The sequence below is a fragment of the Charadrius vociferus genome, unplaced genomic scaffold, assembly GCF_000708025.1.
Source record: "Charadrius vociferus isolate BGI_N301 unplaced genomic scaffold, ASM70802v2 scaffold549, whole genome shotgun sequence".
Classification (NCBI taxonomy): domain Eukaryota; kingdom Metazoa; phylum Chordata; class Aves; order Charadriiformes; family Charadriidae; genus Charadrius; species Charadrius vociferus.
Window position 1 is genome coordinate 3,090,201 of NW_009650103.1, and position 16,795 is coordinate 3,106,995.

Sequence of the window (16,795 nt, forward strand, 5' to 3'; positions counted from 1 at the left end):
TTCCCTACAAACCTTGTCCTTGATTATTTTAGACCATCGCAGCTGCAGAAGCACCGTGACTCTTTGCCAGCCTAACCCTTAAACACGGAGCAACCGGTCCTGACTTAGCTCACTGAAACTCTTTGATTTTTCTGCATCGTTTGATTTGGTCCAGACCAAAAAAAAATCACTTCGGCTGTTCATTTCTGCAACAGAAATGATTTGCAGGATCAAAAAAATCTTGATAGCACTCCGATTTCAGCTTCTTTCCCGGTAAGTGTCATCTGTTTCCTTATCAAGAGGGTTTTGGGGCCGAAGGTCTTGGAGATGAAAATCAGGAGCCTGTTCCAGGAACACCAGAGCCCGCAGCGGAGCCCCGTGTTTGGAAAGCGCCACGGCTCAATGCATTCCACATGGACGCGGTAATGCTCCGGCAGCGCCTCGCGCGCCGCGGCACAGGGGGAGTGAGCTCTGGTTCGAGCCCTTTCAGAGAAAAGTGATATACCAAAGGGCATATTCGAACAAAGGTATGGTTGTAATTCGAATCAGAGTCGTTAAATCTGACGTTCAGCTGTTCTATGCCAGCTGTGCCTTTAAAAGGAAGAGCATTTAGGCATTGGGTTTCATGTCTTTTTATTGTTTATTTAGCATGAATTTAATCCATATCCTTTTTTATTAACTTAACTTTCTTTGCGTGCTTCTATGCAATTGCATAAGACATGAAGAGCTTGTAAGTATTCTTACAGCTGTGCAAGTTTTATATTAATGGAGTCCTTACACAATTTTGACACAGATATGTTATGTACACGTCTGCAGTTTCTGAGTACGGCGCAGAAAAGACATCCCCCCAAGAAGAAAGGAAGAAAAGCCCATTTTGTTCCTGGGCAACAGTGAAAAATGGAAAGTGAAGATCTGTGTTTACCGGGGGATGTTTGCCCTGCTGACCCAGCTACCGAACTGCCCAAGCGAATGCCTGTTAGTGCGACTGTAATTATCAGTGCTCCAGAAGAATTTGGGCTGTGTCTATGTGGTGCAATGCTGTGCCAACAGGGACCTCCTGTGCCACCATGAGTCCAGGCCATGGCCCCACGGGTGGCTCTGGTAGCCCCTCACTTGCCTTGGGGGATTTATGGAATCATAGAATGGTTTGGGTTGGAAGGGACCTTGAAGACCATCCAGTCCACCCCCTGCCCTGGGCAGGGACACCTCCCACCAGCCCAGGTTGCTCCAAGCCCCGTCCAACCTGGCCTTGAACACCTCCAGGGATGGGGCAGCCACAGCTTCTCGGGGCAACGAGAGAGGGCAGTTTTGCTCCCCCTTTCCTCTAGCCGGGCATCCCCAACCCACACCCCAGCCTGCAGCACAGAAACGACCGGCTCCAAGTCTTCGCTGTTGCTCTTCGGGCGGCAGGGTGAGCCCCAGCCCCAGCGCTGCTCCTCCAGCCCACCACGCTCCTCCAGGGGCTCCAGCCCGCGGCGTGAACCCGTGGCTTCAGGGCTCCTCGCTGCCGTTTTGGGCCCCACGTAATCTCAAGACTCTTCCATCAATTGCACGTACGCAGAGCTCACGATAAACATTTCACTTTCACAAGTTTCACGGCAGTCCAGCTCACCTCTGCTACCTGCTGGAAACGAGCAACGCTTCATCTATGTCCCGCCCCAGGGATGGCTTTACACCAACGAGCTGTTGGCCCCACAAGCACGGCCAGTAATGAAATTTCCTCCCTTTGTAGACATTTGCCATCCAGGCCTGGGTCATCCCAAAAGCTGTCTCCATGCGATGCTCCTCCAGTGATTTAGCAGCAAAGCAGTCAGAGGCACCTCCGCCCCAGCCCTGCACTGCGGGATGATGAGCGCAGTGTCCTGCAAACCCTTCAGCTTCCTTCACATCTTCCTTCAGGGATTTCCCCATTGGGAATCCGTGGCTAGAAAGAAAATGGGAATTAAAGGTTTTCCAAGAAACTTTTAAAATTGATTTTTACCAAGCGGGTCCCTTCCGCCATCGTCAGCCCTCTCCTCCCAGGAGGACGCCCCGGTGAGGGCTTCGCCGGCTCCCCCCGCTCCCCCCTGCAGAAGGGAGGCGCTGAGCGAGGTCTCCAGCCCACCCCGTCCTGCCCCACTGCTATCGGTCACACCAGGACGGAGAGAGCCCCGGCTCATCGCATCCTTTTTCCAGGGTATGGATTCGGCCGGCGCGGGTGCTTCTGCTTCCCCACAGCTTGTGCTGCTTCTGTGTGATCTGACCTCGCGCCCGCAGCGACACCGGGCTCCTGCCATCGCTGAAATCCCGGCTGTGCACAGGATTAAAAAAAAAACCTCAGTGTAATTGTTCCTGGTAGAATCACACGAGAGAAAAGCACAGAGGCGTCAGGTCATTCACTCTCCGCTGGATGTACCTCTCAACCTGCACATATGCACTCACATTTTTCCTTCCGTCGGTGCAGACACATACACATAAATATTCTCTCTCGCACACACATATTCACATCTTCTCTCCCACGTACTTTCTCTCTTTTCCCAGCTCTCACCCACACACGGTTTTACTCATTTTCCCCCACCTTCTCTCTCTGTCTTTCTCACACAAGGAAAACCCTCCTAATTATTTTTAAAAAATAACAGCTCTATGCGGAAAAGGATTTTATACCAAAAAAAAGTAACAGTGGATCAAAGAGGCAGCCAAGCCGCCCTGGGAAATCAATGCCCGCTATGATAAAATCAGCTAATTTAAAAAAAAAAAACCAAAACCAAACAAACATGGAAAAGCAGCTGCACAGCCAGCGAGGACCAAGGAAAGCTTACACAGGTACAGAGCAGCTCCCAGTGCCCTGGCAGCCAGGCAGGGCCGACCACTGTCTTAATCCGCAGTAATTCTCGTGAGATCAGCTGCCGCCTCCCCCCGCTCCGCTCTGGCTGCAGGAGCAGCTCTGGAAATACGCTCGCTGTGCCGGATCGTGCCATCATCGCCCACGCTCCTCTCCCTGCACCCAAATCCCCCTGTGCGCTGAGCCCGGCTGGCGGGGGCAGTGACACCACCGGGGGGTTGGGGTTGTACAACCCTTTATTCAATTTTCCATGTCAAAACCCCATCTATTGGGTGCTACGTCTTCCATACAAACACCACCTTCCAGAGGCAATGGAAAAGTGACCCCGTTGTTACGGCACTGACGTGAGGGACACTTTAGGGCTCATTCCCGAAGTTTCCACCGATGTCCTGCAGGACCACAGGGAACGCACTTCGTCCCACGCGCTCGACTGAGCGTCAGCAGGAGCAGCACCGCGGGACAGGGATGGTTGTCCCCGGGTCAGGGCCCCGCGCTGCCTCAACCTCCCTGGTGCTGCTGCTGGAGAAATGAGTGAGGTCCGCGGCACCGCTCAGCTCCTTCGATAGCAAACCCCTGTCCCCATTGCTCAATTTTACAGGGAAGATGACACACCGACCTTTTTTTAAGTTAGTGAGCTTTATTTAGGAAATAAATAGTAAGAAAATATGAATGATTGTAATAAATACAGCGCTTGTCAAAATTACACAGCCATGAAAAGCATAATATTTTTAGGCATATTACTCCAGTGCGGTTACGGGCCTGGCACATTACTGGAAAAATAAATTTCTGTCCCTGAAAGAACATTTTAAACATGGAAGAGAGAAAAAGACACTGAGAGAGAGAGACAGACTCTGTGTGTGATGGCAAAAAATATCCAGTTCTTTCCCAAAGAAGCTTTGTTAGTTGTTTATGGGGTTTTTCTGAAACTTGATACTTCATCACAACTAATTATTTTAAAAGATGCTGTCAAGATAGAAACGAGAGATTGGCAAAATCTCTTCATACGCCGGCAGACAGGCTGGGGGTTAGTCACAGCACATGACATTTCACCAGCTCTGCGAGACGGCTGCGGTTTCCATGGTTTGCAAAATATAAGTGGACAAACAGTTTCTCCTCTCCCTTCTCACACAGCGGGCACAACATTGTCTGTCAGCTTTGTGCTTTCAATTGAGACATGGGAAATATTGCAAAGGGAAAAATGAATGAAAGAATCGCATAAAAGCCTTCGAATACACACCGGTCCCTGTCTGCAGGATCAGGCCTGGGGGTCTGTACGCTGCAGCCCCCCGTCCCGCGGAACAGCTCGCAGCCCGGCACAAGCAACCCGCACCGCGCTGGGTTTGCCGGGAGTTCAGAAACTGCTGCGGCAAACCCAAGCTCAGCTCCACTGATTCCGTCAAACGGTCGTTAAGCAGGGAGCGAAGAGAGGAAGGCTTGCTGCTGTTTGGGGATAAGACACAGCATTTGAACTTTGCAAACATCCAGACATTCCCAAGCTTGACTTGCTTATTAAAAAAAAATAAAAAATCATTCCTTACCTCTATTTAAAAAAAGACAAAAACATTTCTAGTAGTTACTTCTATTTTAGCACGTGAAAAGACTTAAACATCAGAGCACATAAAAAGAATTAAGCAAGAAAAAAAAAAAATCAATATTTTCTAATAAGTCACTTGCCTTGAAGGTTCAGAAAGTGACCGAACACTTCAAAACAAAGCTCCCGAGGGGCCCTTGGCACTGCTTGGACTGGCAGCTCCAGACTTCCCGGGGTTAACAACCCTCAGAGCTCCCTGTCTGAAATGGGAAAGTCAAGTGACTCTTTTGGAAATACAAGAGGTAATTTCCCCAAGGCACAGTGTAATCTGGTCATCTCTCAACAGCACATCTCTTTACAGAGCACATAAATATAGGTCTAAAATAAATAGCAAGAAATAAAACATCCAGTACAGGGAATTCAAGCAACAAATGCAATCCACAACTCTCTGCTTTCAAGGTCATCAATAAGCACAAACAGAGACACCCGATGGGTGCCTCGGGGGAAGGAATCTGCCCTTGTCCCTCCTGGGGGAAGAGCCAAAATCCCACATCAGGGCTGGCAGCCAGCGCGGTCCGACAGGTGCTCGCTCCGTACCTCCCGGGAAAGGGAGCCGCACGCTGCGGCGCTGCCGGAGGCTGGGGAAAGCTCGGCTTCACCCCTCGCATCCCAGAAACCTACAAACCCCAGGGCGCTCGAAGGCAGCTGGGGCCGCAGTCCCTGCCGGCCGCCCAGGCAGAACGGCCCCCGCAGCGGACAGGGCGCGGGAAGAACAGCGCCTTTTCCACAAGTGCATCTGCGAGGGGAGAGGGGTGACTGGAAACTACATCTAAACCGGGAGTATCGGCTGTTTCGATGAAATAATCACAGTTTTCATTTGCAATAGCACACTCGGCGGGGCACTGGTGGAAGCGCTCGGCGTGCCCAGCGGCAGCTAACTCCAGCAGGCAGCTCTGCGGCTGACGTGAACGGATTCAGCGGAGCACAGGCTGAGGCTCTCTGGATTTTGTGCGCACGTGAAAACTAATACAAGGTCTCAAGCTGATGTTGGTTTTTTTTTTCTTGTAAACTAATGAAATTCAGTGGGTGATTTACCAGACACTCACATTTCAAGATTTACTAATTTGTTTCTATAATACATTTAAGGAAAAGCGTGTCTTCTTTCACATAGGCATATTTAGGTGACTGTAATTTGGACAGAGGGAGGAACATGGGACAGCCACTCGCAACATTCATGTCATTCACTGGTCTCTGAAATGAAGCAGAAGTCAAGTCTGGGCGAAATGCATCAATAATATGTTCCCTGTTATTTTGGTCAAGCAACATAAACGTAACCTGAAAAACAGAATGCAGCAATGATGAGCTATTGAATGGAAAAATAAACCAGAAAATATTAGAGACAGAAGTGCAAACATGCAGCAAAAGCAGCTGGATTCTCTGTCGATAATTAAGTACAAATTATAGTGAATGTTTCACAACCTGCAAGTTCAGTTAACGTGAACAAGGGAGATTCTAACAGTTCCCAGATGAAGTATTTAAAACTTTGCTACCCATAAAATAAAATTAAATAAAATAAAGTAAGCAATTATTTCTTGGTACAGAACTGCAGAGTCCAAAGACTTTTTCCTCTCTCTCCTGACAACTTAAACAAACCCGGAGTTTGGTTACAGCCATTACATTCATTCTGTTATTGGGGTTTGGAATTAAAAGAAACAGCTCAGTTGCCTGTACGCAAATATGTAAAAGACACAACCTAAATATCAGTATAGAATCTCCCCATCTCATTACCACTATTACTAACTCACTGTTATTTAGCTTTAAATATGAAATGTATGTAATAATTTTTAGTACAGTAAGGATTGGGAACTTTGCTTTCTTTTTTTTTTTGGCCGCCAAATGGTAGTGTGGCTATTTATGTGAAAGGTTTACGGAATTATTACCACATGAATGCAAGTGTGAGAACAGAGATCAGAGCCCTGCGCGTACTTTCACTGCTTTTCTAACCATTGTTGCCATTATCAGGTTACACTTATAAAATGAGAAAAAATAAGATCAGGATCACATAAGACATCTATGGCACATTTGTAAGTAGAACTCTAACCTCCCGTTTCTGACACCTGTGCTTCAGACAGCAAATCATAATTCCCTCAAAAACTGCTGTTATCTATGTATAGCAAGAGCCAGGAGAAAATGTGTCTCTGGCTTTAGCCCAGGTGGACACAGGTTGGGAGATACCAAACACCGGTATTCTGGGGCTTGAAAATCCTACAAGGCAAAGAATGGAATCTCAGTAAGAGCAGCTTTCCCTGGGTGCAAATCACTCCCTTCAGAGACAAATTACTACACAAGATTTGGGTATGGCTAATAGCCATCAGAGAGGAAAATGGGAAAACACTCCAACTTCCACTAAACTCCAGAGAAAAAGTCCTCTTGTGTTCACTGGGAGAAGCGGAGGGTTTATGCCAGAATCAGAACCGAAAAGGTTGCCCTTCTTACCTTGTGCCTGAAAGGCCACGGGAGCAGAGCATCGTAGTCTCCTTTCATGACAACAAAGAACAGGGACACGTGGGTTCCCTTTCCTGTCCCATCCCCATTCAGATAAACCCTCAGACAGACCTTGTAGCCATACTTCGCAGTGTAGAAAGCTGAAAATCAGAACTCTTCATTAGTAAAGCCTCCTTTGAAAAAAAGACATAACAAATCTTCTGACATACGGGAAAAGATGTATGACGTGTTTTGCTATCACAGAGATGAGAAGACAAATCAGTACACCCTGAAGATTATAAGCAATGAAAATCCAGTGGTTAGAATACTTTTAGTGCCTCACGCCTCCATGAAAACTACCTGTTATTAGCCACACAAGCATATTTTACCTAATCAAATTACTTGTCGCATGGGAGATAACTGCCGCAGAAAGCCATTCGGTACCATAAGCACCCAGCCGTGGGTTAGACGAGACAGATCCAGCAGATGTCACTGCAAGTAGCTGCGGCAGAGGGCAAATTGCAAAATGAAAGCCCAGAACAGAACACAACTCTCTGGATAAGCACATCACACCTGCCCTGAATTGCAGGCAGGAGAGCATGAAGCCTTTGCATAAACAGCATCTTAGTTTAAGGAGCTATTTTAAAGGACCTCCTGTCCACATGAGCAGGAAGAAGCACCGTTCTAGAGAAATCGGTAGGTTTTCTAAAGGACTGGGTTTTGCTAACACACGTATATGTCTTGTTTTACCTGGTGAATACAAACTGACTGTTCTTCCAGTCACAGAGTCTTGTAACTTCCTGCCAACATCCGTTATTTTCCACAGAAAGACCCCATCGTAGGAAGCTTGCTCAGAGAACAGAAGACTCTTATGAAGACTGCTCAGGCCTGCATCCTTCTGCGTCAGGCACCGGTGCAACTCTGCAACCTAGAAAAAACAAATCAGTTTTCAGTCAACACCCCTCTCCAGGCTGTCATGCTGCAGAAATGGCAGAATCGTTCTGGAGACATCATGTTCTGGAGAGTCTCCCTTGATTTTGTTTCAAGTGACAGTTATATATCAGCACATAAGGCAAAAAACTGGTTGTTGTTGTAGATGGTTGTTTGGTCCTCCAGGCATAACGCTGCTTTAAGAGGATCTGTCAATTAAACTACTGTCTTGCTTGAACACAGTCTGATCATGGCAAATTCTGATTGATGATTCTATGAAATTCTGAACATTTAAAACTCTCAGGACTATCCAGGTATCTAAACACAGATTTAGATAAGAAATATTAAGAGATCCCCATTTGACAATTTATCCAAAACAACAAAAGAATCTTGTAGATGGGTCCAGAACTTAACACTTCACAGCTCAAATTCCTGTTCCCATCCCTGTCCTGATCTCTACACCACCTCTCTCTGATACATGTAAATATTTGTTATCTATAGAACAAGCACCAGACAATGCTTATCGTAACTATCTACCTTCAGTTCCAGGCCTCGTATTATATTTTGATCGAGTTCACTCTGTCTCCGAAAGGCTGTGATTTCCAAATTAGAGGTCTCCACCTCTTTATTGAGCACTGCCACGATATTCTCAAATACGTGCAGCTTATTTTCTAGCTCAGAAATCACTTTCTCCCTCACAAGTTGTTGCAGAACAGATTCATCTTCAGAAACAGAAGATCCAGGAAAACAGTCTACTTCCAGATCCCCATTGCTTTCCAGCCCCCCCGGGATCTGCAGATCAGAGATGCTTTTTCCTGCGCCATTCACATTCAGCTCTGACTGTGGGATGAAACCGTTTGCAGCTTTGGCAGCAGCACTCAAGCTTGCCTTCAGTTGCTTTATGTGCTGCAGCAGAAGCAGCATGTGGGCCCCAACTGCAGTTTTCTCATGCTCCTTTATCTTCTCTTTGCTTCCCTGTAAGAAGACAACACTGTCAATACACTTTCCAAACAACTGCCAGAATTGGCCTGGGGCCAAATCAAGCAACGTTCCCTTCAACTTCTTGGGAGAGACAGGGATGGAAAAGCTGTGAGACACAGGTCCAGCTACGCAGCAGCTGACTCTCAGAGGAGACACGGAGAGAGGAAAACCAACCAGCCCTCCAACGATCAGTTTAGGCTACGTGTTCACATGTGTACACATGCTACGTATAAAGAAAACAACTGTCTACAATTTCTGTGTTAAACAAGAGGCCAGGCAGAGTCCCAGCCAGATTCCCAAATAAGCCAATATTTAACACATATACTGTGCACAAAAGATGAGACAAGGCAACAGATGCCAACTGAAATGCAAAGAAGCCCCATTACTGTTTTGAGACGTATTACCCTGAAGGGAATATCCAAAACAGTAGAACAGCATAACTGATAAACCAGCAGAATTGTAACAAACACCTATTTTTATCTGAAGTGAATGCACAGTGCCAGATAAAGAGTATCACAGGCTGAACTGCACCTTACCCATGCTGTGTAACCATGGCAGTTCCAACATCACCTCTGCTGATCTACTGCAAGCGGGCAGACTTCCTCTTTTCTTAAAGATATATTGAAATCAAGGCCTGCTACCTTGAACACAGAGGCTGGCGAGACCAAAGGCACAGTGTGCCACTTCACTCACCCTAAACGAACAGCCGACTTCAGAAAAACGACATCCGTCCTTGTTGATTAAGGGTGTAGAGAGGTTCTGTTGGGAAAAAAAAGGGAAAGAAAATAATCAAATACCAATTGAAAGGGATTCTTCCATGTACCTACGAACAACTAGGCCACAAACCCAGCAGCTATAACTCAGGTTAATTCAAGTCAAGGCATTACCACAGGTTACAATGTCCAACCAGCTTTGAAAATTCATTAGTGAATCAGCCAAGAGTGTGGTTGATTGCAAATTTCTTGCACGCAGCCTGACAGTTAAGTGTCCATCTAACAGACTCCATAATGATACAACATAATTTAACAAACCACAGTGATCCCCTAGTAACAACTCATAAATAAACTGCCAATAAGCACAGTGGCCCACCACAGTGGGTAACACCACGCACACAGCCTCTCCCGCTCTCTGCCTGCTCTTTGAGAACGCACAGAAGAGCTGTGTCGTACCGCGCATCCTGGGAATGAATGGATCTATCAGACCAAATGCTCTAAGTGACATTCAAATTTAGTCCCCTTCACAACCAAAAGCATGTCTCTTCAAATATGCTGCTACACAGCATGTTCTTCTTTTGCTAATGTGGGTCTCCATGAATATTTGAAAGGAAAAAAAACCTTTTCCCCATTTTTGTAAGATTAATTGAGAAGATAATTTACTAAAGTAATTGTGGGAGCAGGGAAGAGAAGGTAGTCAGCAGAGCTATGTTGGGATGTAAAAAGCGCCCAAATACACTGCCATATCTGAAGATGTTCTCAGATGTTCATTTAATCTAAATGAACAAGTGATACTTTTATGAATTGAAATAAAGCTGTATTGCATTCACCCATCTTTTACCCACATTTTCCTTTGATGGTGTTTCTGTTTGCACACGTTTCTGTTCCTTACATAAACTGCCTTCACATGAATGTTCCTGTCATTAAAACAGAAGGAAAGAATTCAGTACATTATTAAAATCATTAAGCATCTTTCTTTGAAACAAAGCCTGTGTTTGGGAATGCTATTCCCATTTTACAGAAACCTAGGGATTTGGGAAGCTTTTCTACAAGAAACTCTGTGTTATGGAAGAAAAAGCTTACAATAAGTTTCCTGCTTTCTTCCTGGAAGGTGTGGATTTAAGGAAGAGTAAAGGAAGGAAAGGTAACTTCCCCAGGAGCACTATGAGCTCCACAACACACGGCGCAAAATCCTGTACCCCTGTCCAGAGACTGCCCACTCTGGGCCTCACTACGCAATAGGCTGCAGAGTTCTCTGGCTTCTTTTTAGAGGAAATAATGCTCAGAAATTTAGGACTAAAGCACATCTGCTAAAAGTGGGTTCTGCTGTCCCCTGTACAATGAATTGCAGACTCAGAGGTTTCTCAAGCTCAGCCTCTAAGCTGATTACTCTTCTTCTCAGCCTAACAGGCGTGTTTGGTGACGCATCTCCAGATGCAATACCTGTGAAGTGGAAGTACAAAGTGTGATCTTTTGCTTGTGGGGCCCAAAGCTTTTGGAAACTACTTACAGATGCTTTGCAAGTCACCCTGGGAAATTCGATATAAGATTGGCAATGTACAAGTCTTGCCCAGTTCAAGCCAGTTATGTGCGCGCACACACACGCACATATGTACACACACATACATATGCGATGACATGCAGGTGGATTACAGAACAGAAAGCAAATATACAGGAAACCCAAATATAAACTCTTCTAGAAGTGACTCCATATAGTTTGCTTAATGTGCAGATCCTTCTTGCATCCTGCTTATTAACATTTTGAAGGCTGGAATCCAAATTTTCCATCATGATGTGCTAATGCAAAACGCATTACCACTAACAGGAGACTTCCTGCCATTTCTGGCTCCAAGAAGGGTAAAGTAATCCTCCTGCCATTGGTTCATACAACTGTAATATGTGTATTTAACACAGCAGCTGTCAGCTTCCCATTCATACTGTTCAGGGGGGCTATATTTAATCTTTATAAATGCCTTTGCATGCCAGTACATTTCATATAGCAGTCTAGAAATTTTTTGATAAAGCCATTGCAGCAACCCTCAAGTCTCCCCTGCAGAGTCCCAAGGTTTCTCTTTCGATCTTGAGAAATATAGCCATAGGTTTTTCTCACTCTCTAACTCATTTTTAATACTCTGTATCTTAGCTATTGCACAAAGTATGCCTTTATTTTATTCCTTTCTGCTATTTGACTCCTTCAGATTGCTGATTTCTTGAGGGGGAGAGGGGCTGGTAAGAAGTTTCTTTAAAATGCGGAAATGCAAAAATCACAAGACCAATAATTGATTGGCTAAGACAGAGAGCACCACAGCAGTGCCCAAAACTTACTGTGTGCTCCCAGAAGATTGTGGATACATGGGATACACACAAATAATCAAAATGCATATGCCACGTAACTGCAAATTTAATGAAGCAGATCACGTAACCAGCAAAATTCCAATTTTACAAATACTAAGGCGGGCAGAGAAAAATCAACATCTCAAGGCCAATCCCCTGCTGGGTTGCCACGGTTTCCTAACCAAAAAATTAATTAGATGATAGCTAACCGGAAAGTGTGGGAGGAAAACAGTTCTTTACTGCAGGAAAACGAAGCCCGCTGAGGTGGATCTGCGGTATCACAGACCTCTGAACAGAGAAAGGTGCTCAGGGAACGCTCTGGCAGCTCAGGTTTCTTCCCCAGCCTGCCTACTGCACTTACAGAAGGCTGAAAGGGATTAAGCGTTGCCACCTTCTGGTATTTACGGTCTGTCTGAAACACTGGATTTAGCCCTGGTAAAACGTGTCTGGGTCCAGATATTCTTCTCTCTCTCTCTGTAAGAGTTAGCAAGATATGAAGAGCACATGCAAAAGCTTCCCAAGAAGCACGTTTTAGCAAGAGCGCCTCCTTCTTACCCCAGAGGGACTGTTACCCCCATGCTGAGTAAATCTTACAGCTCAGTATTCGGAAAGGCATAAACTTGTGACAGTTACGACACACAAAGCTATCCACTACTACTTACTTCAGGCTACATTTTTGAGATATTCACAACCTTCCTGCCATGTCGGTCTTACATCACTATTCCATGACAAAACTCCAAGGCTGGCAATTATTCTCTTTAAATCATCTGGAGGGAACAATATTCATTCGGCTACACCCCAAAAAAGTGTCACCCCAGCAGCACTTTCTGTGACAACAGAGCCCGCAGGGTCAGAATTTAGGTGGGGTTGTTCTCAGAGCTTTCAAACCAAAAGACACATAACGGTGTTAGCAGGCATAGGGCATCTCTCATTCATGCCGCTATTGCTTTGCTCCAGGAGCTTTTAACCACAAAATGTAAACAACAGACGATGCCCTTCCATCATGAGGCTGAGAAGTGTGCCCCTGAAGCTGTATCTTCGGCAATCTCTTCGTACAAGAACAGCTGATTTTCTACCACTTTTCATCTGCCCCACCACACCATTTCCTCCTTCAGCAACATGGAAGAGTTTCTACTAGCTCACTTCATGCCCTCAGACCACTCCCAGAATTTGTACTGTGCTGCATCTACAAAAATGGGTAAAAATAATGAGTAAAAATAAGATAAAATTAATGTATAAAGGCACTTAAAATCTGCAAATCAGTAACAAATTTCAAAGTTTGATGATCAACTACATTCTTGTGTTAAAAAAAAAGGCGGTTTTGAAGAGGATTTTGAGCAAATGCTGGGGACAGTGTTACCCTGCATAGATACAGGGCATACACACATACATTTTGCAAGTCCCTGTCACAACAGTGGGAAATACAAGTTAAACATAAAAAATATAAATTAAATATGTTTAAATAGTCATTGAGAAATTTTTGGCAGACTCAGAGTATGCTCTTCCTGGTCTGTAGGGACACTGCTGCTCATTTGGAGAGTTATATCTGGCACATATACTATCAGACAAAAGCCTGCCTGACAAATTTTGGGGCAGTTTTAGTTTGAGTAAAACTCCAGCCACTTTCAAGATCTCTTCCCTGCCGCTGCCTGTGTTCTTTTGCTTCTTTCCTACCTCATACTGGGACACACGCTTTGAGACAGGAGCTAGAACATGGGCTGCTCGAGTCCTGGATGAGGACACAGATATTTCCCTCTCTGTTGTAACATCACAAGCAGACTATCAAATACAGCTTATCTTTCCCTCCAACACATGCACGGCAAAATTAGCAAACTCAGGAAAACTAAATATTCTCCAAGTGCACGAGCATTCATGAAATCAGGATGAAAAATGTCATGATAGATTATTTAAGCCATTAATATAAAGCCCTCATTTGAAACAGAGAAATGCTCTTACTTGGTATTCACTACTGGATAAGCTCCGCTTACACTTCTGACACATTGTCACATTATTAACACATCCATTTTCCAAATGATCTGCAAGTTTCTTTCTCATCACCATGTGTCCACAACCAGTGTGACAAGGGATTAAAGCATATTCACATAAACTCTGATGCTCCTGGAAGTAAAAAGTTATAAAGCACAATGTAAACTGCAGACACGCATTAATCTACAAATAATCCTCATTCTGCCAGCCTAAATACTTGCTTTGCATTTCTGCTAAGCTTACGTAAAGTCCCACTCCACAATGTTACTGAGATTACTGGTGAAAAATTCACCAACTTTACTGGGGCTTTTTTGTTAATTCTTAACTTAAAAAAACAACAACAACAACCAACTTTTGATAAATTTAAACATGAGCTCTCCCTTGAGCTGTCTCTAGTGCTTTTGTTTGAAAATAACATGATCCTGGTCCCAGCTTTTTGTCTTGTCTTAGAGGATCCCTAACTTTTAGCCTGGGTTTTTTTGGGGGGGGTTGTTTTTTTGGTTGGGGTGGTTTCGGGTTTTTTTGGTGGGGTTTGTGGGGGGAGTTTGAGCACTGAAACCATTCTGCTCTGGCTGGTAGGATGAACGTGGTTTGCCTGCTGCCATCTCTGCATAGCATAAAACAATGGACATCTGACACCTTCTGTGCAACTATAAGGACACAACCCTTAATTATATTCAAAATAACTTTTAAAACCTTTCCTTTTCATTATTTGCATCCTCTCATCTCAACAAGGGAAAATATTGGCATTACTTCTTTCATGACTACATCTAACAGGTCTACTTTCAGATTCTTAATAACACAGTATTTCAATAAAAACCATTTCCTCTGACCTCTTTTTTACCGAAGCTTCTGTAGGCACTGTGTCACAACTGATTTTGTCTTTAAAGGGAGATGACTGTCCCCTACAGAACAGGCTCAGAAATGCCAATTTGAATCACACGCCCAACTCTCAAATCAATTTTGCCACGTATTCATGCTGAGAGGGGCTCCAATTCTCTAAACTATGAAGCTAAGCAAACCGGGTAGATTCTTCCTTAAAGAGGAATACACTCAAACAGAAAATTCGTGCAAAACTAGCAAAGAAAAGGCAGCAGCACCTCAGATGCCTATCAGATACACAGTCACACAAGGTACATAGCAGACTCCCTGTTACAAATGCAGGAAGACCCTCTGTTCCTACACCAGGGGTCCAAAATAGTATCAGCTTTAGTATCAGAATTATCTGCATTTTTTCATTATTCTAATTTGCATGGCAGATTCACAGATCTCACCCGTTTAAATATTTTACCTAGGGCACTTCACATCAGTTTGAAAAAAGTGATGAACACATTCAATCGTTAGGAGTAATTTATGCAGGAGGAAATTATTTCTCCTATAAAAACATACTAAGGATATTGCCCATAACAAAGTCCTGGAGACTAAAGTATTCTGGGCTGTCAAAACCTACTTGTAGCATCCTTGCATCTAAATAATAAGTAAGCCCACTGGAAAAAGAAAATCATAGTTGATGTAAATTTGTGCAACATAAATTTCATAGTCATTCAGGATGTTCTGGATTTGGTCAAAGCCCTACTAAAGTTAATGGCATGTTTTTAGACACTCTGTTGGTATAAATCATGACACCTTTGCTGATTCTAATGACATTGCATTTATTTGTGTTTGCTGAGAACCTAGCTTCATTGTCTTTCTGTCCTCATTCAAATAAGAGTGCATGTTAATTTAAATAAACTGCCTTTAAACATACTTCAAAATTTTTCATGATACCAGACCAACTGCATCCAAGGGTCACACAGTGTACTTTGAGTTCAGAAATCTCTTTATTAATGGCAGCATCACCAAAAGCCTGGAAAGTAAACAGAGTAAAGAAAAAAACACTGGTCAGAAAGTACTCCAGCATGCATTTTTGACAGAGGAATAAGGCAACTGTGTCAAAATTTCAGCTCTTGACATATCCCTTTTTTTTTTTTCATTTATAGTACTATACATTTAAATGAATTGCCGTAAGACTCTCTAACCTAGCAAGTTACACTTAGTGTATTAGAAGCCCAAATAATTATTAAGTCATTTCTTTCTTACGGTTCAAAAATAAACTATTTGATGTGATATAAATTTACTGAAAATACGGCTAGCCGACTACAGCTATTATGTGAAGTTTCTTTTCACAGAAGCCTGAAATATGTCACATGCAATGAATGTGCTGACAGGACCCAAACTATAGGGTGCTGCCATGTGCCACTCTTAATGAATGCATTTCATTATTGGGGTCATTAACACCTCCTAAACGTGCTGCAGAGAGGACTTGAGACTGTTCTGCAGTGAGAGTACATTTCTCCGACCATGGCTGTTTCCATTTAGTATGGCACTGAGTACTAAAGAAATATAAACCATATGTCAGTGGGGGTTTTTTTTGTACTACATAGATTTTTTTTTATTATGTTAACCATGAAAAATTGTACTATTATTATGTAAATTATGAAACACCACACACTTTTAAGATTACATCTTGCACAATCGGAATAGGTACACTGACACAAGAACGAGCCCTACTAAAGTTAAGGGCATGTTTTTAGATAACTCTGTTGGTAAGTACACAACACAGAGGACTGCAGATTTCCCATGTAACAACACAGAGTAAGGCAAGAACTGGAGGGATGAACTTTACAAAGAGAGGGAGGAAAGTATTTACAAATGATGCCCGCATTTCCATAAAGTTACTGAAATTCTACACAAGCTAAAAAAATAAGCAAACAAAATAATCAGAATCAACATTCCTGATTGTTCTTTTTTTAAATCTAGATACAAGACATTTTTACTTACCTACATTTGTCATAGTAAATCACACAAAAGAAGCACAGTCAATTCTATGAATGGTAACAACGAGATACATTTCTATATGCAGTCTCATAGAAACTCATTTCCTAATCTCAACCTGCAAGCAAAGTCCAGAACTTTGCACACAAATTGCAAACAACTCCACAAACAAGGAATTAAAAAATAATCACGTAGGCTGTACAAAGCACATCTGGCTCCATC

At 43.8% G+C, this 16,795-nt stretch overlaps 1 protein-coding gene across 1 annotated transcript in view; it reads right to left on the reverse strand.

The window, feature by feature from the left end:
- Positions 1-5,450: 5,450 nt before the first annotated feature.
- Positions 5,451-16,795, reverse strand: part of TRAF1 (TNF receptor-associated factor 1) — a 31,881-nt gene continuing 20,536 nt past the window's right edge. Inside the window, exons 6-12 of the mRNA XM_009892347.1 lie at positions 15,507-15,605; positions 13,730-13,891; positions 9,420-9,485; positions 8,283-8,720; positions 7,566-7,743; positions 6,828-6,976; positions 5,451-5,666 (exon numbers count right to left, since the gene is read on the reverse strand). Of these exons, the coding sequence (XP_009890649.1) occupies positions 5,451-5,666; positions 6,828-6,976; positions 7,566-7,743; positions 8,283-8,720; positions 9,420-9,485; positions 13,730-13,891; positions 15,507-15,605 (1,308 nt within the window). The remainder of the gene's footprint in view (positions 5,667-6,827; positions 6,977-7,565; positions 7,744-8,282; positions 8,721-9,419; positions 9,486-13,729; positions 13,892-15,506; positions 15,606-16,795) is intronic.